Source organism: Delphinus delphis, chromosome 9, assembly GCF_949987515.2.
Source record: "Delphinus delphis chromosome 9, mDelDel1.2, whole genome shotgun sequence".
Taxonomy (NCBI): Eukaryota; Metazoa; Chordata; class Mammalia; order Artiodactyla; family Delphinidae; genus Delphinus; species Delphinus delphis.
In genome coordinates, this window is record NC_082691.1 from 79,555,301 (window position 1) to 79,579,712 (window position 24,412).

The window sequence follows — 24,412 nt, forward strand, 5'->3', positions numbered from 1 at the left end:
CAAGTGGTGGAAATGAGGTCAAGTGAATTCAGAGAAGGAATTCTGAAAAAGGCGCCGTAAGTTGGGAGGTGTTCAAAGACGACAGAACTTCTGGGGCAGCAACGAATGTTTCAGATGTAGGGAAGTTTCCAAATCAGGGTTACCCTGCTTATCAACAGTGATGAGGAAAATTCCTATCAGCAGCTGAAGTCAAAGAACACATATCTTGGAGGTCTGACGAAGATGACAGCATAGTTGCAGAGAGAGGTGTTATAAGCTGTGGTGTAGTTATTAAAAAAAGGGATGTTTTTTGGAGAGATTGTGATGGAATAACTCTAACACCTGTGCCCAGGGACCAGATCATCTCTCCAACTTAAAGTACATTACCCACCCCCCCCAAAAAAAAGTTCTTACAGTTTAGAAAACCAGGTATGTATCTTAAGATATTTCTGTCTCAGTAATTGTAATAATCCTTATTTTTCATTACTAAGCACTAAACATTTTTTAAAATGAAGTACAAAACCAAATAAATTCTAAAAAAAAAAAACAAAAACCCCAGTGCTCACAGTAAATGATGGAGTGGGAACATGGAGTTGCCATTAAATGGACTCCTTCGCAGTTTCAACGTGTGAAGGCTTCCTCTGTACTTCAGTGCATCTTCAAATTCTGATCCTTTCTCCCACTTGATTCCTGCACGCTGCTTCAAAAACCAGTGAGTTTTGCAGAAGGAGAAAACACTTTAACTGTATATACTCAGCTTAAATACCATCAGAAATGCCAGATCCTGGCTCACTAAATCCTTTGAAATACATTATTGTAAATATTATGGCTGACCAACATCTCTACAGGACAACTGCGTTACAACAATTCTACAGCAAGAGACAGGAATACGATCAGTGTAGTGTCATATAATACGAGGAACTATACAGGTAACTTCACCTATGGCATCGCCCAATCAGTGGTCAAGTGCTTTAGAATCATTTTCACTTCAGTAGATAGTAAATCCAACTTATCCCAGTTATAAGGAAAAAAGTTTAATTTTTATAAGGAGTATCAAACCCCTACCTAGCGAGGTGAGCAGGGGGAATCAATTACCAGAGAAATGCAAAAATATATACAAAGGAGAAATGCAAGGGAAATCCATTATGACACTGGTATTGGGGACAAAATAATTCATATTATAGCCCCATGCCATTATGGCAAAATACATCTGCATCACTAGGTACAAGAGAAAATGGTGTAGCCCACAAAACAGGTAAAAATCTATTACAATGAATAATACCTAACATTTGACATAGCAGTGCTATTTCCAGGTTCTAGTTATTAAACCCAGAGTGAAAGTGGTTTATTGATCTGTTTACAGCATTCTAAAGACAAGGATTAAAACTGCTGTTTTGTTCTGACCTAAGAAACAGCGACGGAAAGAATTTAGTCCACTGCCTGCTACATGGTAGGCACTCAGCAATGACAGTTCCCAAGTTCACTGATGTGAGCTTTCCTTCCCCATTTCAAACACAGATTCTAACTATCCTTTAAAGAACCTCTGTTGAAAATTCTCAAATCAAGACCACAAGCACACAGTGTTAAATGTTTGATGTTCACATTAACAAGAGACATTACATGCGAATTTCTTACACATGAGGGTTAAGTCAGGTCTAAGATTGACAATGATGAACAAAGTGGAAGAAAAGGAGGGGAAGAAAAGGAGAAAGCAACGAGAGTGCAGAGGAAGGATGGAAAGAACAATGTTGGTGTCAGTGTGAAGAGCAAATAAATTCCTCAAGTGTTGGGTCTATCACGGAACACGTACCCCACATGATTCTGCTGAAAGTACACAGAACTATAATAACCTGAGAACCCTGGGCTTGGGGACTGCCAGCATTACCAGATGCATTCATTTCCATTGTTCCAATGATTCCAGCAGGTAACCAGAGAAAGTCAGTCTAGCCACCCCTATAAGCTGCCAGCCCCTCGTGGCAGAGATGCCAACAGCGGCCAGTCTGAGAATGACAGCTTATTCTGGCTTGGGAATCCTACCAGATGTGGCTCCCATGGGGTCCTCCGTGTCCTGTCTCTTCAGTGTGATCTGTGGACCTTCAGGGAAGGACTCTACTCTGAAGATAAACTCAGAAAGACACATGAAACAGTGTCCCTGCTAAATCCTTCAGCAGCCTTGGTGCTATGCAAGTCCTTCAAAGAGCAGCTCTTGGGATTAATTTCATCAAAACACCTCTCCACGGTTGGGTATAAAAAAAAAAACCTGTATCTACCAAGCAAGGCATCACCCCCATCTGGCCGTCTGCCTAGTTTGTGCTGTGTCTCAGTTCTCCCTGGCCTTCGAGGAATGTCTTTCCTCCTTTAAACAGTCTTCTCTGGCACTGCAGTTAGAATCAACTACTGCCCTCCTGCCAGTCTCTGGATTCCAGTACCGTTAGCACCGAGCAACTCATGAAATTCCTCTTAATAAAGCTCTCTCTAGGGTTGCACAAGAAGTCAAATCCTTGTGTCAGCCCTGGAGAGTTCAAAGCCCTTTGTTAAAATTACACATGCTAAATTGTAATACTGAGTTCTGGGCTAAAAATTGTAATTTTCTATATTTTCCAAAGCGATTTGGGATGAAAATTTTCAGGATTATGTTCCCATTATTTTGTATGACTGGGATAAAACTGTCCAGTTTTTCAGATTAACACATAATAGTTACGTTATTTAAAACATAATAATTATTCATTTACTCAAATATTTGAGGGTCCGGCACTGTGCTGCATCCTGAGAATACAGTGAACAAAACAAACAATCCCAACATGTCATAATAACTTCTACATTGTGGTACTTATCTACAAAATAATATGACATAATTAAAGTGCCTTATTTAATTGCTAGGGAGTAGGGTGGGACACATGGGAAATAAATACACAATTACTAAATATAGGAATTCTTCACTTAAGTCTTTCTATACATTATGAACGTGTAACAATTATGATAAGCAATACTGGGCACTGAAATCGCTCCTATTCACTTAAGGAGTGCTAGTATTTTATTAAAATTTCTATCATTATATATACGCAGATCACATAAGATGTACTCATGGCTGAATAGAACTATTTGTCAAAATACTAAAATTCTATACAACAAAATTTTCATGCCAAGAATGAAGAAAACACAGCACAATGACCTCAAAATTAGTATACGGTACTATAAATATCAAAAGACACATTTTATTCTTCCTAGTATATAAAAGGTAATTCATGTTTTTCAAACTTCATCGATAGTTTCTGTAATATAAGGAATGTGTAAATATGTTAATTTTCTTACCAAAACAAAGCCATATATATATATATATATATATATATATATACACACACACACACACACACACAAAAATTTAGGGAATAAAGTTTATCCTTGGTTGGGAATTCCCTGACGGTCCAGAGGTTAAGACCTGGCACCTTTCACTGCGGGGGGCCTGGGTTCGATCCCTGGTCAGGGAGCTAAGATCCCATAAGCTGCATGTTGTGGCCAAAAAAATAAAAAGCAAAGTTCGTCCCTGGTCATGTGCATACAGAAATAAACATATATACTCACAGGAGTAACACACACTGACAAAAAGTTACATTTAGTAAAGGTGAAAAACGGGAAAAAAAAATCCTGCTAGTACTTTTCTTCTGTCTCTGAGACCGGACAAAGCATGTAGAAAACTACCGAAGTAACAAAAAAAAAAGACACAGAAACCACACTTCAGACAAACTGCTTGTTAGTACTTAGGACCTGATTTCACAGACAGGTTTAATCCATTTCCTCAAAGGCCATGCTGTCAAGGTGGACGATGAACGTTTGCTGCTACTGAATTAGACGGGCCATCGTTCTGAGAAGTAGGGCACTCCTCCACGAGCGTCCCTTTATTTGACCTTCCCGCAGGAGGAAGTTCATTACTTGTGCCCTCTTCACGAGGTGACAGGATACCAGGCAATTCATTCAACATTAGAACTTGCACAGATTCTGTTCCATCTTCAACATCCACCTGAATCCCCAAAGCTTTAAGAATGTCACATTTGCACATGGGGCATGTCCCACGGGCTAGAATCCAGGGGTCAATGCAGTTCTTGTGGAAAAAATGTTTACAAGTCAGAATACGAACTGTATCATTAGGCTTATAGAGTTCAAAGCAAACTACACAGCTATCTCCATTTGGACTTACTTCCTTGTCCCCCTCTTTAAGTACCCGAAGTTGAAGCTGGCCACATGCTTTCTTGAGATCACTTGTTAACCGCTGCCATCTCCTGTTCTGAATCCTTGCTACCCAAAGTCTTTGAATATGATAAAAGATGAAATACGCTAGCGGAGCGGTTGTGACAATCACAAAAGAGACAAAATAGTGATTCAACCAGATGATGTGTTTTCTTCCCACCTCAATCATGACTGTAACGTGAACTCCCTTCTGAATTAAATGCAAAATCTCCATGCCTTTCAAGTTACCAATCATCACCACGACGATGTCTTTAAACGCCTGATGAGACATGGGAAAAACCCGATTGCCAGTTCCTAGGAAGTTATAGATGATCACTCCGCTGGCTCCCTTCTCCACGGCCACCTTGATCTTCTGTGTGAAGGTACAGCCCCCCCGTTCAACAAGTGCGAGCCACGTCTCCGAGTTCTTCGATGTGCTGAAACTGGTACCGGGGTCACATGCGTCTTGCGTTTTTCCCTCTGGAGGCACGATAACTCCCGCCACTCTCTTGAGAGCAGAGCTTCTTCCAAACACTCCAGTCTCCCCCAACTCTGACAACATGCGATTCCCAACGTGAAATGATATGTTCGTGTATGCAGTCCAAACAGCTCTGGCTCTGCAACAGTGCTGGCTAAGCAGCCAAAGGAAACTGAATTTCATGAGCCAGGAAGAGGCAGTGCTGTTTCTCCGAGTGCCAATCTTGAGTAGATGCATCTCTCTCTTACTGCCTGAAGGACTAACCCAACAAAAAGATGCGGCTTCCACATCTGCTGACAATCAACATAAAATATTAAAGTGAAAAAAACCTTCTGGGTGAAAACAAGTTCCACTGTCTTCCAGCATGTTTTTGTAAGAAAGATGTCTTATGAGTTTCAGATGTTTTTTTGAGAGAAAGAGAAAAACTTTAGATTGAAAAAAAAAAATCCCAGTCTCACTACTGTAACTCTACATACTGCTTACTGTTGGGTGGCATGATTATGACATAAAAGACAACACAGCCAATTAGGTAAGAGCTTAGAGCATGCTGTACCTTTATTGGCTTGACTGTTTCAAATGTTGTTATGGGTAATTTCAGTGTTGTTACAGGATGGATTCAGTCCTTGAGCTACTACATGTAATGTTACCTGGTATCACGTTAAACTAAAGAATATTAAAAATTGTATAATGCAACGCGTTTTAAAACCTGAAAGCATATGCAAGAAAGACCATACGATTAACACTCTCCTTCACAATCAGTGAAGGAAATATCTGTATCAAAATGGCAAGTTTCAAAACCATGAATAAGAGTTAAAAATTAGCACTATGACCAGATATGGGATAAAAGCGGTAAGTAACACTGTTTTTAACTCACATTTGGTCACAGTGCAAATTTATCTATCATGTAAATTTTTGAACTGAGTTTATTTAATAAAGCTTGCTCAGAAATTCGTTGGACAGGTTTGGTTTTGATTTAACTTTTAAAAGCAGGGCATCCCGTTAAACCACTTCAGCCTCACTACCCTCACTCTTACATTGATTATACGTAGGGATGACAGCAGTAAAGACGAAAAAGCCTAATCTCATTTCTCGCAGACCTTGGGTCTGCAGAGACATCTGTTAGTAATCTCACAATATTTTGAGGGAAGAGGAGGACGGGTACAGGGGAAAAGATTAAATAGAGCAATATTAGTTTAGCACAATTTACTTTGATCCAAAATGTAGCTATAGATTTTAAAAAGAAAAACTTCAAGGTCCTCACTTAAATTTAACCACTGACAGCAGTGACTGTTAAAGGTCATAGATGCTTTTAACAAAATGTTTGCCAAAATCGACAAACATCGTTGGTGGAAGACCCCGCATACACTGTCAGTTCTGCCTATATGCTGCTACACTCCGGCCAATGGCACAATATGACTTCAAAGCCAAAGAATGACATGTGAACTAACAAATACGGGCAGTCACTGGCACTGCCATACGCTTTCTCAGCGGTATCTCTCAGTGGTTCTCATTCACCAGCTAGGAAACCAAAGGCAAGGATTTTGACCTTGGACATAAATGTCTCTGACCTCTGTGCATAGGGTACTAAGAGACACTTTAGGCTGGGTCTCACCAGGACTACGGGAGCTAGTGTATTCTTACGAAATATCAGTCAACAACGTGACAGCTCAAAGTAGAAAAGAGGAAGGAGGAATGGCACCTAAAGGCCCAACACAAAGTGGCATTAAAAGAAAAGAACATTGATGTGACACCTCTGGCTCACAGTGGTCGATCTTCTTTCCCAAAGACCATTAATCTGATCTCCACACACCCACTCTTTAAAAAAGACAGTGAGGCACACAGTGGGTTGACTCACAAATTGCCATTGGAGTTGGACATCAATGCTTTAGCGTATTATCCAGAGAGATTTTCATCAAAACAACAAAACCCACGTCTTCAGGCCTCTCATTGCTATACAGGTGTTTATCTACCAGAAAAAAGGAAGAGGCAAAATAAGGCAAGAGATACAATTTGGAAAGGCAAATGAACAAAACTGCAGTTCTGCTCTAGGTCTATATTATCAAAATGTCCCAAATAGAGACATACCACCATCTTAAGAGGAGCATTTACTAGAGTCAATTCTAGAAGGAAAATTTGCAACCATAGCCGATTCACTATGCTAGGATTTAAAGGGCTCTGGCAAACAAAGGTGACTTTTTTTTTTATAATGCTGCCCTAAATTAGGCCTATAGTAATTTTTTTTTTTGGCCTATAGTAATTTAAAATATTTTTAGATACATAACCAGAAGTGCTACCATCTAAAATAATTATTTGGAACACATTACCTACCCAGTCAATAGCTTTGGCAACCAGATTTTCTGGGTATTAATAAAATTAACCACGGAAAATTAAATCAAGATCTAAACCTATAATGAAGTTTACTGAACAGAAGTATTATTAGATATCAAAAATTAAACATATGGAAGCAAAGTATAAAAATGAGTATAAAGAAACTTTAAAATATGACTAACGCTCTGTGGCATCAATGTCACAATCATTGTAATTTGAAAATCAAGACTAAATTGCTTTTAATATACACTAACATCCTTATTTAGATAAAGGCAAAAATGTATAACAAAACACTAGAAAAACAAGTTCAAATAGATGGAGATGATATGGAGTTTTATTTTTAAAGTACACAAATGTCACCCTCTTTAGTACTTGCGTAGACAAGCTGCAGTTGAATTTTCTCTCTACATAAAGTGCTAAAAGAGAATTCATCTTCATTGTAACCTTTGGTAAGACTCAGTTACATCTTCAGGAGACTCTCTGGGTCTCTTAAGTTTTCAGAATGTGACACTTGCACATGGGGCATGTCCTATGGGCTAAAAGCCAGGGGTCGACGCATGCCTTATGGAAAAAATGTTTGCAAGCTAAAATACGTACTACATCTTGAGGCTTGTATATGTCAAAGCAAACAACACAACTGTTTTCATCTGGATCTAGTTCCTTATCCCCTTCTTTGAGCACCTGCAGTTGAAGCTGTCCAACAGCTTTCTTCACATCTGCCTTTCTCTGTCTTCGCCTCCTGGTGGAAGAATTGGGCACTCGAGGTTTCCAGGCACAGTACAGGAACAGGTAGGCCACTGTGGCAACCGCAAAGGTAAACAGAGATATGACATAATGGCTCAGCCAGGGCATGTGCATTCTCCCCACTTCAATGATGATCGTCACACAGACTCCTTTCTGAATCAAGTGCAAAAGTTCCATGCCTTTCAGGTTGCCTATCATCACTGCGACTATATTTTCCGTTCCCTGGTGAGACATGGGAAATACTTGGTTGCCCGTACCTGGATAGTTATAGATGATCACCCCATTTGCCCCCTTCTCTGCTGCCACGTTGATTTTGTGTGTGAAAGTACAGCCTCCTCCTTCAATGAGGGCCAGCCAAGAGTCTGCTCGCTCAGGCCTGCTGAAATTGGTCATAGGATTACAAGCGTTCTGATTCCATCCTTCGGGAAGTACCACCACACCAGACACCCTTTCCAGAGGAGAATGATTCCCAAACACGCCACTCTCTCCTAATTCTGATATACTCTGATTGCCCACCTGAAACGTTATATTCAGGTGGGCTGTCCAAATGGCTTTTCCTTTTGAGTCAGGAAGGCTAAGTAGTAGAAAGATGCCAAGCCTCCACAGTTGAGATGAAACAGAAATACGAATTGAAGGAGTAATTCTAAGTAGGCTCATTCCTCCATTTGCCTATTAACTGACAAACATGAAGGAAAAAAAACCATCCGTTGTAAAAGAAAGTCAAGAAGCTACCTTCAAGTGTTGGCAGTAGATCATTAAAGCACGTAAATGGAAAAGGCCTTCTATCTTGCTCCTTCTAGCATTTTTACTTTTGGTAGATTATCTTTCTCATAATGAAACAGAATAACAAGACTTGTTATTGGTACAATGTTATTTCAAGAAAACTGTGACTTCCTAATGGGGAAATTGTGACATCAGAGGTAGTTAGCCAATCCAAGAGTTTATATTAGTGCACTGCATACTGAAATCCTATTGGCCAAAAAGCTAGGCAGCAATGACTCATGTACCAACCTGAATAAACTCTAAAGCAAAAAAAAAATAATTTTTTTAAATACCTCGAGTTTCTTTTCTACTTCTGGATAGCCTGAAAATCTGCCTCAACACTTTTTGCTCATTGTTTTCCTATCTATAAGGCAAAGGAGAAATCGTTCATGTATAAGTGTACGTCCCTGTCCAGTCACCAGTTCTCAGATATGGTTCTGTGCTACCCAATATGCCATTCTATGGGAAGCAGGAACAAATCATTCCCTCTCTCTTCCAACATTAAATGCTTATCCCAGGCCTAAAGAGGGTAATGTAATATAAACTTATACTGTTAGTCTGATATATTGCCATCTTGCAAGGCGAATTCAACTTTATTCACTAAAATCACTACCAAGAACCTATACTATGTGCTGAGCAAGTACTAAGTATGGGTCATCTGTTGGAGAAGACACATACACCTACTTTGTGGAGATTATCTGGTGAGGGCAGATTTTAAACAAAAACACAAATGTGTAACTGCAAGTTGTGATAAGAGCTCTGAAAGGAAGACAGAGTATCAAAAGAAAGAACAAATGTAAAGGGGATCCAAACTTTGATTCGAGGCCAGAGGCCCAGGGCACTGCTCTCTAAGAAAGTGACAGTCAGTCTGAGGCTGGACAGATACATCAGAATTATCCAAGCAAAGTGTGAGCTGAGAAGATTCCGGGCAGAGGAATCGGCAATTTCAAGACCCTAAGATAGCAAGGGACATGGCAAGTTAAAGGATCTGAAGGAACATGAGTTTGGCAAAGCGAGAGAGGCAAAAGTTAAGGTGATGAGGGGAGGCAAGGCCAACAGCAGTCAGAGGTTCAGGATCATGAACCATAGACTAAGGATTTTGGATTATGTCCCAAGGACCAGAGAAACACACTGAAGGGTTTCAACCTGGGGAGGTCACTTAAGTGTTTCAAAATGTTCACTTTTTTAAAAGTGCACTTTGGCTTCCTGAAGTGGAAAATGGATTGGAGGAAGAGGAGAATAAATTGATGAGATGAGTGTCTTCTTTTAGGCAAAAGAAGACAGTGGCTGGGACTCTTGAAATAGCAGTAAGGATGTAGAGACAGACAAATCAAGTTACTTTAAAGGTTGAATTAACATACGTGGTAACCAGAAGGGTAGTAGTGGGCAGAGCAAAGGATGACCACAGCTATCACAAGTCACGACATTACTTAGTTGATGCAAACTGTAGAATCTTTACTGCTTTAAAGTTGCTTTAATGCTTGTTTGCATTTATTTTAAATCTTCACCTGACTTCACTCAAGGATTCAATAAATTGGCAACACTCATTCAAACATTATTTACTATATACAGGACACATGCTACGCATGTCAAAAAGAAAAGACAGCCTCCATTTGCTTGTGTGTGAAATAGACAGCAACATTTAAATCAGAGGCATGTTAAGAATTATGTCATTTTCACAAAAGGAATTACTGTACTCCCTGGTCTGTAATATTTTAGTTAACATTTGCTGTTAAAAATAAAATTGGAACCAATCAAGTTGCCCCATGCACAGAATTTTATGCAGGCAACATTTCAGTTCACATCTGAACTGTCTTTACATGTAGACTTTTCCCAGGTTCAAACAGTGTGAAATCCTGGCTTATTTATTAGCAAAGTGAAGCCTTACCACGAAGACAGTTATCATCATCATATCAGAGGCTGTTTGTTAAATATACGATTATTTAACATTTAAAGATAGAATTACATTAGTTTTTAAATCCTAACTTTGCTTTTCTGGTTTGCTGATTTTCAAGGTTGAAGGAGTTTAAGCAGTAACTATATGTCAGCTCAAAACATCTCAAATCTAAAGGTTCTTCATATGGTTGAAAAGACCAGTTTGAAAAACTTAGTAATTCATTGTATTTTCTCACCATATGAGGAAGCAGTCAAGGCAATGGAAGTTAGAACTTCCCCCCTCTCTTTCACCTGAGTCTTAGGACAAACGCACCTACAAAAAACAATCCTTTATCTCTAACGCAGTGGTTCTCAAGTGGGGGATACTTTTACCCCCCAAGAAATATTTGGCTATTTCTGGAGACATTTTTGATCGTCACAATGGGCATCTAGTGGGTAGAGGTAAGGGACACTGATAAATATTCTATAATGCACAAAACAGCCCTGTGCAATAAGTAATTTTCTGACCCAAAATGTCAATAATAGCCTTGGGAGGGAGGAATCATCCCCAAACTCACGTGTCCCTGAGAAATGAGGCCTGAGCTCTTATCACAAAGTTTATAATTGGCAAAACATCCATCAAGGAGGATTCCTCAACCAGTCTCCGCTTCCTGTTGTCTTTGAAATAGAAACAGTGGACACCTGCACGAGTGCCTATTAGTCCATGAAGCCTGATTAAAAATTGCATCCAGGACTCCCCTGGTGGTGCAGTGGTTGAGAGTCCGCCTGCCAATGCAGGGAACACGGGTTCGTACCCTGGTCTGGGAAGATCCCACATGCCGCTGAGCAGCGGGGCCGGTGAGCCATGGCCGCTGAGCCTGCGCGTCCGGAGCCTGTGCTCCGCAACGGGAGAGGCCACACCGTGAGAGGCCCACATACCGAAAAAAAAAAAAAAAAAAAATTGCATCCATTTGATCAGGACCAGATCCAAGAGTCTTCTGTGCTGGGGCCAGGATGTCTGAACAGGAAAGGAGGGAAGTGGGCAGTGGGGGTGGGAGAAGGAGTGGAAAATGGATAACTCGTGTTACTCTAATCTGTGACTTTTAGACCATTTATTCAAAATATAGACTTTCTATCTTCTTAACAGCCAAGTATTAAAGAGGTTTTCATTAGCCTACCTGCCAGGTTCAACCAAAGGAGACTGAAATATACTAAGGCTGGCTGATCACGTTCAAAAATGCCTGCCTGTTCCACCTTGCCACTCTGCCTCTTTAAGGACAGTATGTTGATTTTTCTCTTATACAGGCCCATTTCATTATCCCCCAAGGTGGCTACTGCTGTTCCAGGCAGACCACATTCAGAAGCACAAAGAGACTTTTCTTCTCCCATCTCTCTATATAAGAGCAAGGCAATTTTCTTTTCCAGAAACCTACTAGACTTCCTTCAAGGTCTCTCTGGCTAGCAGTGCTTTAGAGACCCATGCTTAATGGAACCCCTGGAAATCAGAGTAGAATTATCATGATCAGCTAAGGTTAACCAAGATTTATCCTGCTATGGAAAATCCCTTCCCTGACTGAGCACATGGCAGGAGGGAACACGAAGGTAATCAGTGCCCTGCCCCCAAAGGGAAAAGGTATGAACTGGAAGGTGAGTAGGTAAACAAAGGTCCTGAGGTTTACCCAAAGGAATGATACTTAAATAACCATTAACCACAGCAAACACATAATATTCACTATACACAAGGTACTGATATGAGCTGGAGCCTATGTTACCAGGGACACAGCACGGCCCTGCTCTCAGGGGTCATCATCTAGGTAGAAGAAGAGAGTAATACACCAATTAGGTACATGCATATATATATATATATATTAACTTCTAGGTTCTAATTAAAATTCAAGTAGGTTCTAATTAAAATTCAAGAAGGTTATCAATTTCATTAACTTGGCGGTGGGTGGGGGGTGGGAATCAGCAGATCTCTATCCCTCCACTATTCATCAACCTCTGTTAAGAATGCTCAAAAGTCCAGAAATCTCTACTTTGAGAAGAAAAATAGCCAAAAACTCTCTGGGCAATGCTTTGTAATTGTATCTCTAAATGCAGGGAACCCTGAAGAGACTTCAATAAATTACCTCCCAAGTCACCGTATCCAGGGCTATGATATTATTAGAGATCTCTAGGAATCCACAAAGCACACTGGATTTGCATTTAATCTTGAGAAAACAACTGTATAGGGTTTCTGTGAGTAATTAAATGCATCATAATGGGATTTGACAGGAAAAAAACACTGACTCTAAGTAGCTTACTGAGAACAACAAAATAGCAAGTAATGCTAATGATATTCTCTGAAAGAGATATCTTTATTTCTAAAGATTTTTAAAGGCAAAACTTACTTTAAAACGTTATTATCTTTGATTGCAAATTGGTAAATCCTTATAAAAATTTCTTCTAAATTTCTCCTGTAAATTAGTCTCTACTCCCACATATTCTCCCAGACATATGCAATAAAAAAATTATTCTCCACATACAAATACACTTTTTCCACTTAATATTTCTGAACCCAGGAAAGTGTTCTGAATATGCTAAAATGAAATACAGTAAATTCAAAAACTAATAAATCTTTGAATTACTTTCACAATCACATACTATACTAGAGGCAGGTACAGATGTGTGAAAGTCACAACATTTACTCAGGCTCCTATTCATTACTCTTTATATTAACCAATAAAATAACTTTCAATATCACTAAAATCTCTGGTAACTAAGTATACTAGAAAGTAAAAATAGCCAAGACAGACATTTTAAATCACCATATCACTAGCCACGATTTCTTCGCTATGTAAGCCAGGATTACTATTCCCCTCTACTTATCTGCACGCCTAACAGTGGGATGGATGATGAAAGGGTAACTTGTGTAAGAGCTCCAGAAGTCCAAAGCTCCAAGAAGCCTTTGCAACATTAAAGAAAGGGAATTCTCACTGACGGTTCTCAAACACCTAACACAGCACCTGGCTCAAAGAAGTTTGTCTGAATGAATGATTAACATGATCAGGTTTACCACACTTGAATTCTTTCCACTGCTTTAGTTTGGCCTTCATAATCTTTCCACAATCTAGAGTTTTGCAACAGCATCTAATCTTCCATCAGTGTTCTGCTCACCTTGAATTCATTGTTGCCAGAGCAACCTACAGAAAAAAATGAAATTTACAATGGCATTCCTGTTTGCCTAAAACCTTAGATGGCTCCCTCTATCCAAAGGGTAACACCCAAGCTTCTAGAAGTGCAAATATAAGCCTCTCCAACCTGGTCCTCTTTCCTTCAATCCAGCCTCATTTTCTACTGTTATCAGTCCTGAAATGTATGCTTCTTCAATTCAAAGGGCTTATAGTTTCCTGTGCTCCTATTGCAGCAGTCACTGTATAAGCCCTTAGACAGGCTTTGTTCCTTTTACAAAACTCTGTCCCTACGATAGGAACAGTAATCACAAAATGGCCCAATTACCTCCCTCCCAGTGATGCCCTCTGCAATGTGACTTAGCAGGTCCTTCCATCAGGTCGTGGGATTTACCTCTATACCACTTGATTTCGGATGGCCTGATAACTCAAGCTGGTGAACAGACCGGCACGCACGTGATGATGTGCGAGTTCCGAGCCTAAGCCTCAGGTGGCCTTGCACTCCTCCCCTCACTCTTGGGACCCCACCGCCCTCCAACAAATAAGGTCAGCCTGACAGAGAAGGACGCAGGTGCCCCAGCTGAGGCTACCCTAAGTCAACCTACAGTGGGCAGACATATGCGAGCACCCAAGATGAGCAGAGACGTCTCCATAATCCTGAGGTGACCACACATGCATGACTCAGTACAGCTGAGACCTCAGTTGCTTAGCCTATCTAGACTCCTGAGCAATGACAGATACTGACCTTTGAAAAAAGGAGTTTATAAAAGAATACTGCCCTTATATACAGTGAGTTTTTATACAGCAGCTGATATAGTTCCCTCTACAAAATGATCTATTCCATTAATCTCCAGGTCTGGGACTAAATCTTACTCTCATTCTTTCAATACTCAGTTTCCAGCATATTGTAAGTTCTCAATGAAAGTTAATTAAATTGATAGCGTCTTATCCTCCAAATTCTAACCTGTAATATTACTCATGCAATAATGCATCTACTTAATTTTATCTTCGTCAGGGTGATCATTCTAGTTAGAGCAATAGTTAAATATACATAATAAGTTTAACCTTTAATTCTTCCACAGATTTAATACTCATAAAACTGAATTTCTTATAGCTGTACCTGAATTCTAATAAGATAAATGAGCACTTGGAATATGACCAAATTATCTTAAACTTTAATGGGTATAAATCAAACTACATAAATTGCACTCTCTTCCACATTCTGAATTCAACTCAAGGTCTACAAAACTTTAACACTAAATTGAAAACAACTTTTCCTTCTCATTCAATCTGCCAAGTTACAAGACAGAATGGCAATCAACAGAGTAGAAAAACATTACTAGTAGTTTGGAAAGTAATGGGGGCAAAACCTCACACCACAGCCTGTGCACTCAGAGGACAGAGAAAGTAGCTGAATATTCCTCAGCAAACACAAGATTAAAGACTAAGGACGGTAATTGGTGGTACTGTTCTCTTTCTTTGAGCCTAGGACAAAATACATCTTAATATTAACTCAATCATTTAGACTGGATTTTTGTTCGAAAGGGCGGAGAGAAGGCAACATACTCAAAAAAGGAAAAAAAATTAATAAATAAAAGCAGAATCTTTTGAAGAACCACCAGAACTTGCCCTGTTCTCTGAACAGACTATTTTGCTCCTGTAGTTAAGAACCGCCAGGGATGAGGAGCCTGCTTTTGGAGCCCTGTCATTTCAAAGTTGCCCTAAAACCCTTAGATTCTAGACCTTCTTAAGCCACAATCGGGGTCATTGAAGGTTTTTTTTTTTTTTTTTTTTTTTTGCGGTACGCGGGCTTCTCACTGCTGTGGCCTCTCCCGTTGCGGAGCACAGGCTCCGGACGCGCAGGCTCAGCGGCCATGGCTCACGGGCCCAGCCGCTCCGCGGCATGTGGGATCCTCCGGGACCGGGGCACGAACCCATGTCCCCTGCATCGGCAGGTGGACTCTCAACCACTGCACCACGAGGGAAGCCTTCATTGAAGGTTTTTATAAGCTTTGTCTTCCTAACACCAGTCCCCTGGAGTGCGGTTAACTCTGAGTGAGCTCTTAGCAGTCAGAAATAGCAGGGCAGCGGCGATTAAGATTTTCCCACTCAGATCCCTTACGTTTTTCCGATTCACAGGTCACAAAACCTTACTCATTTATTAGGTAATTTAATCCCTCCTGGGAAGCAGCAGAGAAGAAAAAAACAAGAATATGGAGTCATCACACTAGCAGAAACTGTACTGCGGCACAAAGTTATGTGCAACAGACCTGCCATGAAACCCAGTCTCTGCCATGTGCTAGCTGTGTGACGTAAGTCACACTGAGCCTCAGCTTTCTCATTTGTAAGATGGGGGAGTAAATGACTGCCTCTCTGGTACACAGTATCAGATGACCTATTTCACATCTCTTTGTAATTCACTAGGGCTAGCTAGGATGGCAGGGGCTCAGCAAAGAGGCCCTTTCCCCCTTCCAATTTTATGAAGGCTCTTTTCTGTTTTCCACCTAATAATATTTTCTCATCCTTCAAGGCTGATCCCCATCTCCCTTTTGCAATCATCCCAGTCAAAACAACGTGCTCCCATTTTTTTGTGTCTATTTGACAGTCATTTAATTTTGCCATATATTATATAGTGTAGTTAGATGCTTATATGTCTGGCTATACTTTTGTTTGATTTAGAATGTCTTGGAAGAAGCAATGTCATCTTATTTCTGTAAATCCTGTTTCCTTCCCTTGTTCCCAGCACAATAAAATTTGCTCAGGGTCCCCAACCAATGTGTGACTTTTCAAGCACTTATTCTTCAAAATATTAAGACATAGCAGCAGCTTTCAGCAACCTCTGCATTATACAGTCATCCATTAAAAAAAATAGAACGGCAATGATTTGCCATGTCGTCCCTCAGCTAAGAATTACTTTGACAACAGTTGTCCAGAAAAAGGCTTATTTAACATCACAGGATCAGAGGCCATGTGTCTCACATTTTCTCTCTAAAAGTCAAGAATTCCATCCACATCTCTGTATCTGAAAAATGATATAAAAATTGAGTTATAGCCATAAACTAACAACTATTTCTAATATATAAGCAACTAGACTCTACAATATTTTAAATGCTCCTTTAATTATCTTTTATATATCAAGATATATATATATATATACACACACACACATACCTATATAGATATGTATCAAGTCATAAGCCAAATAGTCATTATCCAGAGAAAAGTATCAGAATAATTTTGTTCATTTCAGTGCCTCAAAGAAAGCCCTATCATCATATGAGCAGTAATAGTTACAGCAACTAACTTTCTCAACAACCCTTGAGGCCTTCTATTCCCGGCCCAAGACACACTCAAATCCTGCAATCCCTAGAAACCATCTGACTAACCAGGTACAAATCATGTTCTTTCTACTGTGAACTGCCTCTAATTTTTTATCACTAAAAAAACTTGTAGTTATACTTTAGAGTAAAAACAGTATATATCATATATATACATTTTTAAAATAAAAATAAATCAAGTACTATGTACATTTTTAAGAAAAAAATACTATTGTTCATTTTTCCACATCCTTTCTTAGGAAATTATATACTACTTGGTGATATTTTTCCACAGGTGTTGAAACAACATTAATTTACTTTTCATTCTAATAAAGGCTTTTTTGATTCTCAATTATAAGTTTTTTGAGGGTAGGATTTTGTTATATTCCTTTGTCTTCCTACAGAGCCTAGTACACTGATTTGTGTAAAATCAATTACTTATTTGATTTTTCATAATAAAAGTGACTCTCTGACATGAAGAACTTGGCAAGTCCTATTTTTCACATACGCTCCAGGATGACAATCCAAGAACCACCTACTCAATACCTACACGATTCTCTCACTCATTCATGCAAATATTTATCAAGAACCTACTATGTGCACAGTTCTCAGTGCTGAGGCTACAGCAGTGGTCAAAAAACCAATTTTCTATATTCATGAATCAATCTTTATTGTGTATCTGGGGGTTCAAAGATGAATGAGGTCAAGGTTGTATCTCACCCAAGAACTCTGATATGATAAATAAGTAATGTGAAGTAAACAGCAGAGCAGTAGGAAAGGATAAATCCTGCCCTAAGATGGAGCAGTTTATTCACACACTGTCCGGATACCCTAAGCTAAGGTACCACATTCACTAGTATGTTTCATGCAGTTTACAATAAAGCAGGCCAAACAGCACATGTGATCACAAAGCTTCCTTGACTCAGGTTCATGAAGCTCACGGAGCTGCTAAATTTCTATATTTAAAAACAAATCTTTGTTTCATATCATGTTTCACAGTAGGTCTCATTAGTTTTAACAGGAATAGGAATTACTTAAATTTCACAGGTTTAATTAATTCTGAAGCTAAGCTGCCTGGGTTTGAAACCTGTATTTACACTAGCTCTGCAACCTTGGGCAGCTCACTTGAACTTATATGCCCTGGTTTCTTTACCTGTAAAGTGGGGAAATTAGCAGTACCAAACTCTTAGAGCTCTTATGAGGGTTAAACAAATAAATGTACAGTATCTAAAGCATTCAGAACACTGCTTGGCTCATACACAGACCGATATGTGTTACCACCATCATCATCTTTATAGTCTTATTCACTTATTTTACTAGATAAGAGTGATGTCAGGGTCTTTAAGGGACTTTCTCAATCCTTTAATTCTAAGGAAGTCTCTATATTGACATAAAACATTTAGTATCACTTTTCCATATATAACATACATAACTACTGATCTATTGCATAAACGCCTGTTAACATCTGCAGCTAAACAGTAAGTGATTGCCCATTAGAGAAAGTATTTCATGATTCATAAAGGATGCATGATAAGAGAGTTGCTTATTATGAATATTATCCTCTTAATGTATATGCCAACTTCAAAAAACAGGTCCTGGGCTTCCCTGGTGGCACAGTGGTTGAGAGTCCGCCTGTCGATGCAGGGGACACGGGTTCGTGCCCCGGTCCATGAAGATCCCACATGCCGCGGAGCGGCTGGGCCTGTGAGCCGTGGCCGCTGAGCCTGCACATCCGGAGCCTGTGCTCCGCAACAGGAGAGGCCACAACAGTGAGAGGCCCACATACCGCAAAAAAAATAAATAAATAAAAATAAAATAAAATAAAATAATGAACGTACTTTGAAGAAATGCTTTTGGTCAAATATCGTGGAGAAATATAAATATATTGAGTAGCACACCAAGATCCCAGGTATTAAAGAGAGGTAAAGTAAACCAAATATCCAAAGGTACAACCAGTTTAAGAAGAGACAGATAGGGACTTCCCTGCTGGTCCAGTAGTTAAGATTGCAAGCTTTCAATGCAGGGGGTGCGATTTCGATCTCTGCTCAGGGAACTAAGATCCCACATGCCACACGGCCAAAAAACAATAATAACAACAAAGTTTAGCTTAAAAAAAAAAGATAATTCTTAATTGTCTATATAAAACAGACATACAACCAAGATGGAAAAGACTATTCATAAAATCACTGAAGGAGTACCATTTATGGAGCTAAAAAAATTAATAGCAGACAGACTTTGGAGAATTTGTAAGCCCTGAGTATAAAGATATATTTTCAATTTAATTGGTGATACAGGTTTACTAGGGTTTTTCACATATATGGATATATTCACACACACATACACATACTGCCATGGTTAGAAATGTCCATCACAGCTAAAGGCTACCAAAAATCTAATATATTAGAAAATCGCTACTGATGGATTAATTGTTGAAAACAGCTGTATACAGGAAACAACATGTAACATCCCTGAAAAGGGAGACCTTGAAATACATAAGCCAAAAAAGATCATAAAATCATAGAATACTAGGTTAGAAAGAACAATAAAGCCCAACCGTGCTTCTGAAGCATCTGCCGTCTTTGCGGAAGCACAAAGCCATGAAATTGAGATCATAATGGAAAGAAATTCCATGGCACTATTGAAGTGATACTTTAATTTAAAAATTATGGAGAAAAAAACCCCAAATATACAATTTTACACAGAACAATAAGTGCTCCAATACTCATCCACTTAGTCAACAAGCTTTTGTTGAAAGCATTTGTGTGCCACAAAATACTTGCTACATTTGTGGAATAAGATGATAACCAGGGCAGAAATGGTTCCTTCAGGGAACATACATTCAAGAAGTCATTAAGATCTAGGTCGACATGTTTCTCAAAATACAGACTGAACCAAAGTCATCCCCAGGTGCAACTTCAAAATTCAGATGCTCCCTCCCAAGGAATTATGATTCAATAGGTATTGGGTAGAACCCAAGATCTGTTTTTAATAAGCTTTAGTGGAAAGAGTGAGGTTTTGGCTCTGCTATTAGCTATGCAGCTTTGGGCACTAGTCACTTAACTTTGTCTCTAAGATGGGAATAATTCTGTTTAAAAGGTTTATTCTGAAGAATAAAAACATTTTCCAAGTGTTTTGCACAGTACGTGGCACAGGTGTATTCAAATGGCACCGTGAAATTCAGAAAATCTGGATTCACACTGATCTCAGATGCTTACCAAATATACAACAGTGGACAAGTCACTGAAACCTCTGTGAGCTTCAGTTTCTATTTATGGAATTTGTGGGTAGTAATATTTTCACTGTTTAGCATAAAGATACTGGAAGAAGAAAAAATAGATATTTTTGGTAAGCTGTAAGAAGTACCACAGAGGTAATTATAGTAGAGGCTACCAGCAGGTTTTTAAAATTTTATTGAAGTATAGTTGATTTACAATGTTTTGTTTAATTTCTGCTGTATAGTAAAGTGACTCAGTTATACATACATTCTTTTCATATTCTTTCCCATTATGGTCTATCACAGGATATTGAATATATAGCTCTCTGTGCTATACAGTAGGACCTTGTTGTTTATCCATTCTATATATAATGGTTTGCAGCTGCTAATCCCAAACTCCCAGTCCTTCCCTCCAACCACCTGCCCTTTAGCAATGACAAGTCTGTTCTCTATGTCTGTCTGTTTTTGTTTCGTAGATATGCTCATTTATGTCATAGTTTAGATTCCACATATAAGTGATTATCATATGGTATTTGTCTTTCTCTTTCTGACTTACTTCACTTGAGACTACCAGCATTGTTAGTCATAGCAAAGTATACTAAAATATAATCCTTAAAAAAGAGGGTAAAGACTTTTGTAGGAAAAATTGAGAAGCAATTTTTTTACCTTATTTTTCCAACAAAATTTACTTATCAAGAGTTTGAGTACCGAATGTGTGCCACCTGGGAAAATGGTAACTCCCCAAATGTAAATCAGGAATATAGACTCCATAGACGTTAATATAAATCTTAACCCCTTTGAGAACTTCACAAAGACAAGTCAGCTACAGTCTCACAAGCCAACAATTGTTGGAAATACTACCCAAAGAATAGAAAACCCTGGATCACCTAGCCCAATACTTAAACATTACTACCCACCAATTAGATAATAGAAATAGAAACACTGGAGCTCACAGAGGTTCAATGACTTGTCTGTTATGTGTTTGGTAAGCATCTGAGTTCAATGTGAAGCCACATTTCCTGACTTCCTAATAGGCCGCAGTCGTTTCCCAGCTGCAATTTTGAACACTCTTCAGTACTTACATCTCTTTCTGTAACAATCCCAGCAAGCGATCATCTAATTCCATTGGTCGGCAATCTACCAGTAGTAAGCGAATCACCTGGAAAGCTTTTAAAAATATAGATTCTGAAATTCTGATTCAGTAAGCCCAGGGCAGAGCTCTGGGACCCCTCTGTGCAAAATGCTTCCCAAGTGATTGTGAAGTGGGCGGGAATCTGGCCGCCAGTGATGCTACACTCTCCAGTCCACTCTGTATCTGGGCGGTGCAACCAAACTCCAATAGTATTAGGTTGAAATCTTCCCCACTTCAGTTTCCATGTTAATTCTAGTTTTATCCTTGGGGCCACACACAACACAAGCCTCATCTGTCTTTAGGCCCTTCAAGTGATCTATATTATGGTATGTTTCAAATCTGTTATCACTAAACTTATCCACATCTTTTCATTTGTAGTTTGTACCCAGAACAGCACACCAGCCTCGTTTAGAAACCAAATGGTGATACTCCTTTATTACAGGAAAAATATTCTCATTAACACAGCTTAAGTGTGCCTTTTACTAAACTGACAACAACATATTATGCTTACTTCTTTGTAATACCCTTACGAAAAACACTTACTTTGGAATATATTTATTTTGGAGTAATTTTAGGTTTACACAAAAGTGGCACATGTAGTACAAAGAGCCCCCATGCCCCCCTCACCCGGTTTCTTCTCCTAATGTTAACATGTACAATACCACAGTACTGAACCAAAAATGAGTTTGCTTAATTACATCTTTTTACACAAATTACTTAACCCATTTCTTTCCTCCTGAACACAGACGTTTGGCTTTTCTTTTACTACATGATGCAAGTATAGGCCCTTACATTTCATCTATTAAGATTCAAGGCAAGATTTCATCTTGCAAAACTTTGGCTCAAAGACTCAAGCTTTGGATACCCTATACTTGTTAAGATATTCTGAGTTGGGCTTCCCTGGTGGCGCAGTGGTTAAGAATCCGCCTGCCAATGCAGGGGACACAGGTTCGAGCCCTGGTCTGGGAAGGTCCCACATGCTGCAGAGAGCAACTAAGCCCACGAGCCACAACTACTGAAGCCCGTGCACCTAGAGACTGTGCTCCGCAACAAGTGAAGCCACTGCAATGAGAAGCCCGTGCACCGCAACGAAGAGTAGCCCCCGCTTGCCGCAACTAGAGAAAGCCCTCACACAGCAACAAAGACCCAATGCAGCCAAAAATAAATTAATTAAAAAAAAAAAGATATTCTGAGTCAAGGTTCAGTTAGACAGCATCCACTACTGCCACTAGATTCTTGCCACACACACACATCTGGTGAGTAAGACTTCTATACTTTTACCTTGTTTGACAGGCCTAGGCTTGGGATAACATACACCTCCCTCGGGTTGCATTAAGCCACTTCTGATACATACACACCATCAATTAATTACTAATCCAACCAAGTATCTGTACATCCAGTTACTTTGTTACTCCTGCAAAGATATTTCCCTGCCTCAGAAAACTTCAGACACGCTGCATCTCTATATTTTTAATTTGTACTAGTCTAATACACCTTTGTATGTTGTTCTTCAGCTGAGAGATGTACACTATCTTCACACTGGAAGGAATCCATGCACCAAATGACTCTAAAAGTCCTCAGGAAAAGAGGGAACTCTCTTAACATCTACTGGCCACTCACTGAAGCGGTTAATGACACTGTGTGAAAACTGGTGCCCATAGGAAGTCCACAGAGAATTCCTGATGACTCAGAAACTAAAATCAGAAGAAAGAGAAAGGTGGTATTGTAGTATTATCTCCCCGGGAAGAAAAGAATTCAATTTATCCTCATGAAATTAGTTCCTGGCCTTAAATATTATAAAGTTTAGTGAACAGAATGGCACAAGATAGCAATTTACTATTGAAATCCTGATTAAAAAGGATAAATTAGACATGTGGACCCAGAGATAGCTACACTCAGCTATATCAATCACTGCCAGAAGATTTTTCTAAACAGCTTACTTCTCCCTCAAAGGATGTGAATAATTTCCAATTCTGTTTATCTCTCAAAACCAGGCTGTGGAATCTGTTTTTAAATTGCAAAACAGAATTGACAATGCTTTCAAGGAAGGTGGCAAATTCACAGCCATCCTATCACACCAGTGAGCTTCTTAAAATGGGAAAGCCATTAAAAATGTCTTTTAAAAGGCATCAGACTCTTCAAACTTACCTCATAGTAACTCCGAACTGCATTGCAAAACGCTTCATCGGCTACAATCTGGGTTTCCCCATTGAGGAAGGCCTGGAACCGTTCTTTCAGTAACTGCAATTGCTGCTTGTTAAGCTGCAAGGAAAAAGAGGGAATCAGATCAAAAACTAGCCAATCCATGAAACATAATGACTTTTAAAAGTTACATTTGCTACTTGTGTCTAAGATTTCATACCTAGAATTAACTTATGGGTCATTTTAAAAATGTAGGTCACTGCCCCACATACTCTGCGATACCTGATATTGCGATGGAATCCAAATTTCTGCCCCAAACAGAATTCCCGTGATTACTACACTCTAATCCCTCTGTAGAGAGAAGAAAAAAAAAATCTAAAATTCGAATGAGAAACTAACTGGCAGCTGCCCTGAATAGAGAGAGCAGAAGGGACAAGTGCTCTTGGAGGTGAACGGCCAACCATCAGCTTTGGACAAAAGGTGACAGGAAAGACAGAGGGACCCAGAGAAAGAATCCTCTGGAAAAGACATCTGTGGTATGCCAAAAGCCTGGATTCCATGAGTAAACACACCTCAGTGCCTGAGCTGAGATAAAGGAATGATAAGGAGGCGAACAGAGAGGCGATGGGGGGCAGTGAGTGCATCTGGAGGCAGGCTAGGAGAAGGCCGTGACGCAGGGAGTGGAGTGGAAGTTCACAACCAGATTTGTTCACCCTGGGTCTACCCATCACAGTTACGGAGGGTGGGTTAGACACGAACCATGACTTACTAAGCATGTCCTCTAGTTATCAACTACAAGAAGAGGCAGCTACTTCATTTGCAGGGCTCACTACAAAACGAGAAAGAGAAGCTCCTTGTTGAGAAAATTAAGTTCAATACAGCAGCAAAAGAGCATTAAACCAAGCATGGGACCCTTCTCAGCAGGAGCCCCAGGTGGCTGCACAGGCTCATCCCCACGAAGCCAGCACCGACTACAGAGGCATCCACTTCACTAGAGGCAGGGTGCGTTAGGTCAAGCAGAAGCATTTTTTTTTAATGCTTAACTGG

The 24,412-nt window shown here is 39.6% G+C and overlaps 3 protein-coding genes across 9 annotated transcripts in view; all 3 read right to left on the reverse strand.

Annotated features, from left to right (window-relative positions):
- CADPS2 (calcium dependent secretion activator 2) overlaps positions 1-24,412 on the reverse strand; it is a 487,000-nt gene that overhangs the window by 357,378 nt on the left and 105,210 nt on the right. For 6 of the 7 annotated variants that reach the window (XM_060020810.1, XM_060020806.1, XM_060020805.1 and 3 more), the window contains exon 2: positions 23,372-23,485. In XM_060020810.1, coding sequence (XP_059876793.1) covers positions 23,372-23,485 — 114 coding nt within the window. Of the gene's footprint in view, positions 1-6,536; positions 6,661-23,371; positions 23,486-24,412 lie in introns of those variants that run through there. The other variant, XM_060020808.1, reaches the window with a different exon arrangement.
- On the reverse strand, positions 3,464-5,081 carry RNF133 (ring finger protein 133). Its single transcript, XM_060019968.1, has one exon. The coding sequence runs from the start codon at positions 4,916-4,918 to the stop codon at positions 3,791-3,793; it is 1,128 nt and encodes a 375-aa protein (XP_059875951.1). The 5' UTR covers positions 4,919-5,081; the 3' UTR covers positions 3,464-3,790.
- On the reverse strand, positions 7,379-8,410 carry RNF148 (ring finger protein 148). Its single transcript, XM_060019969.2, has one exon. The coding sequence runs from the start codon at positions 8,408-8,410 to the stop codon at positions 7,499-7,501; it is 912 nt and encodes a 303-aa protein (XP_059875952.1). The 3' UTR covers positions 7,379-7,498.

Coding starts and splice junctions, on each gene's coding strand:
- RNF148 (XM_060019969.2), bottom strand. CDS start 8,410: ATGAGCCTACTTAGAATTACTCCTTCAATTCGTATTTCTGTTTCATCT.
- RNF133 (XM_060019968.1), bottom strand. CDS start 4,918: ATGCATCTACTCAAGATTGGCACTCGGAGAAACAGCACTGCCTCTTCC.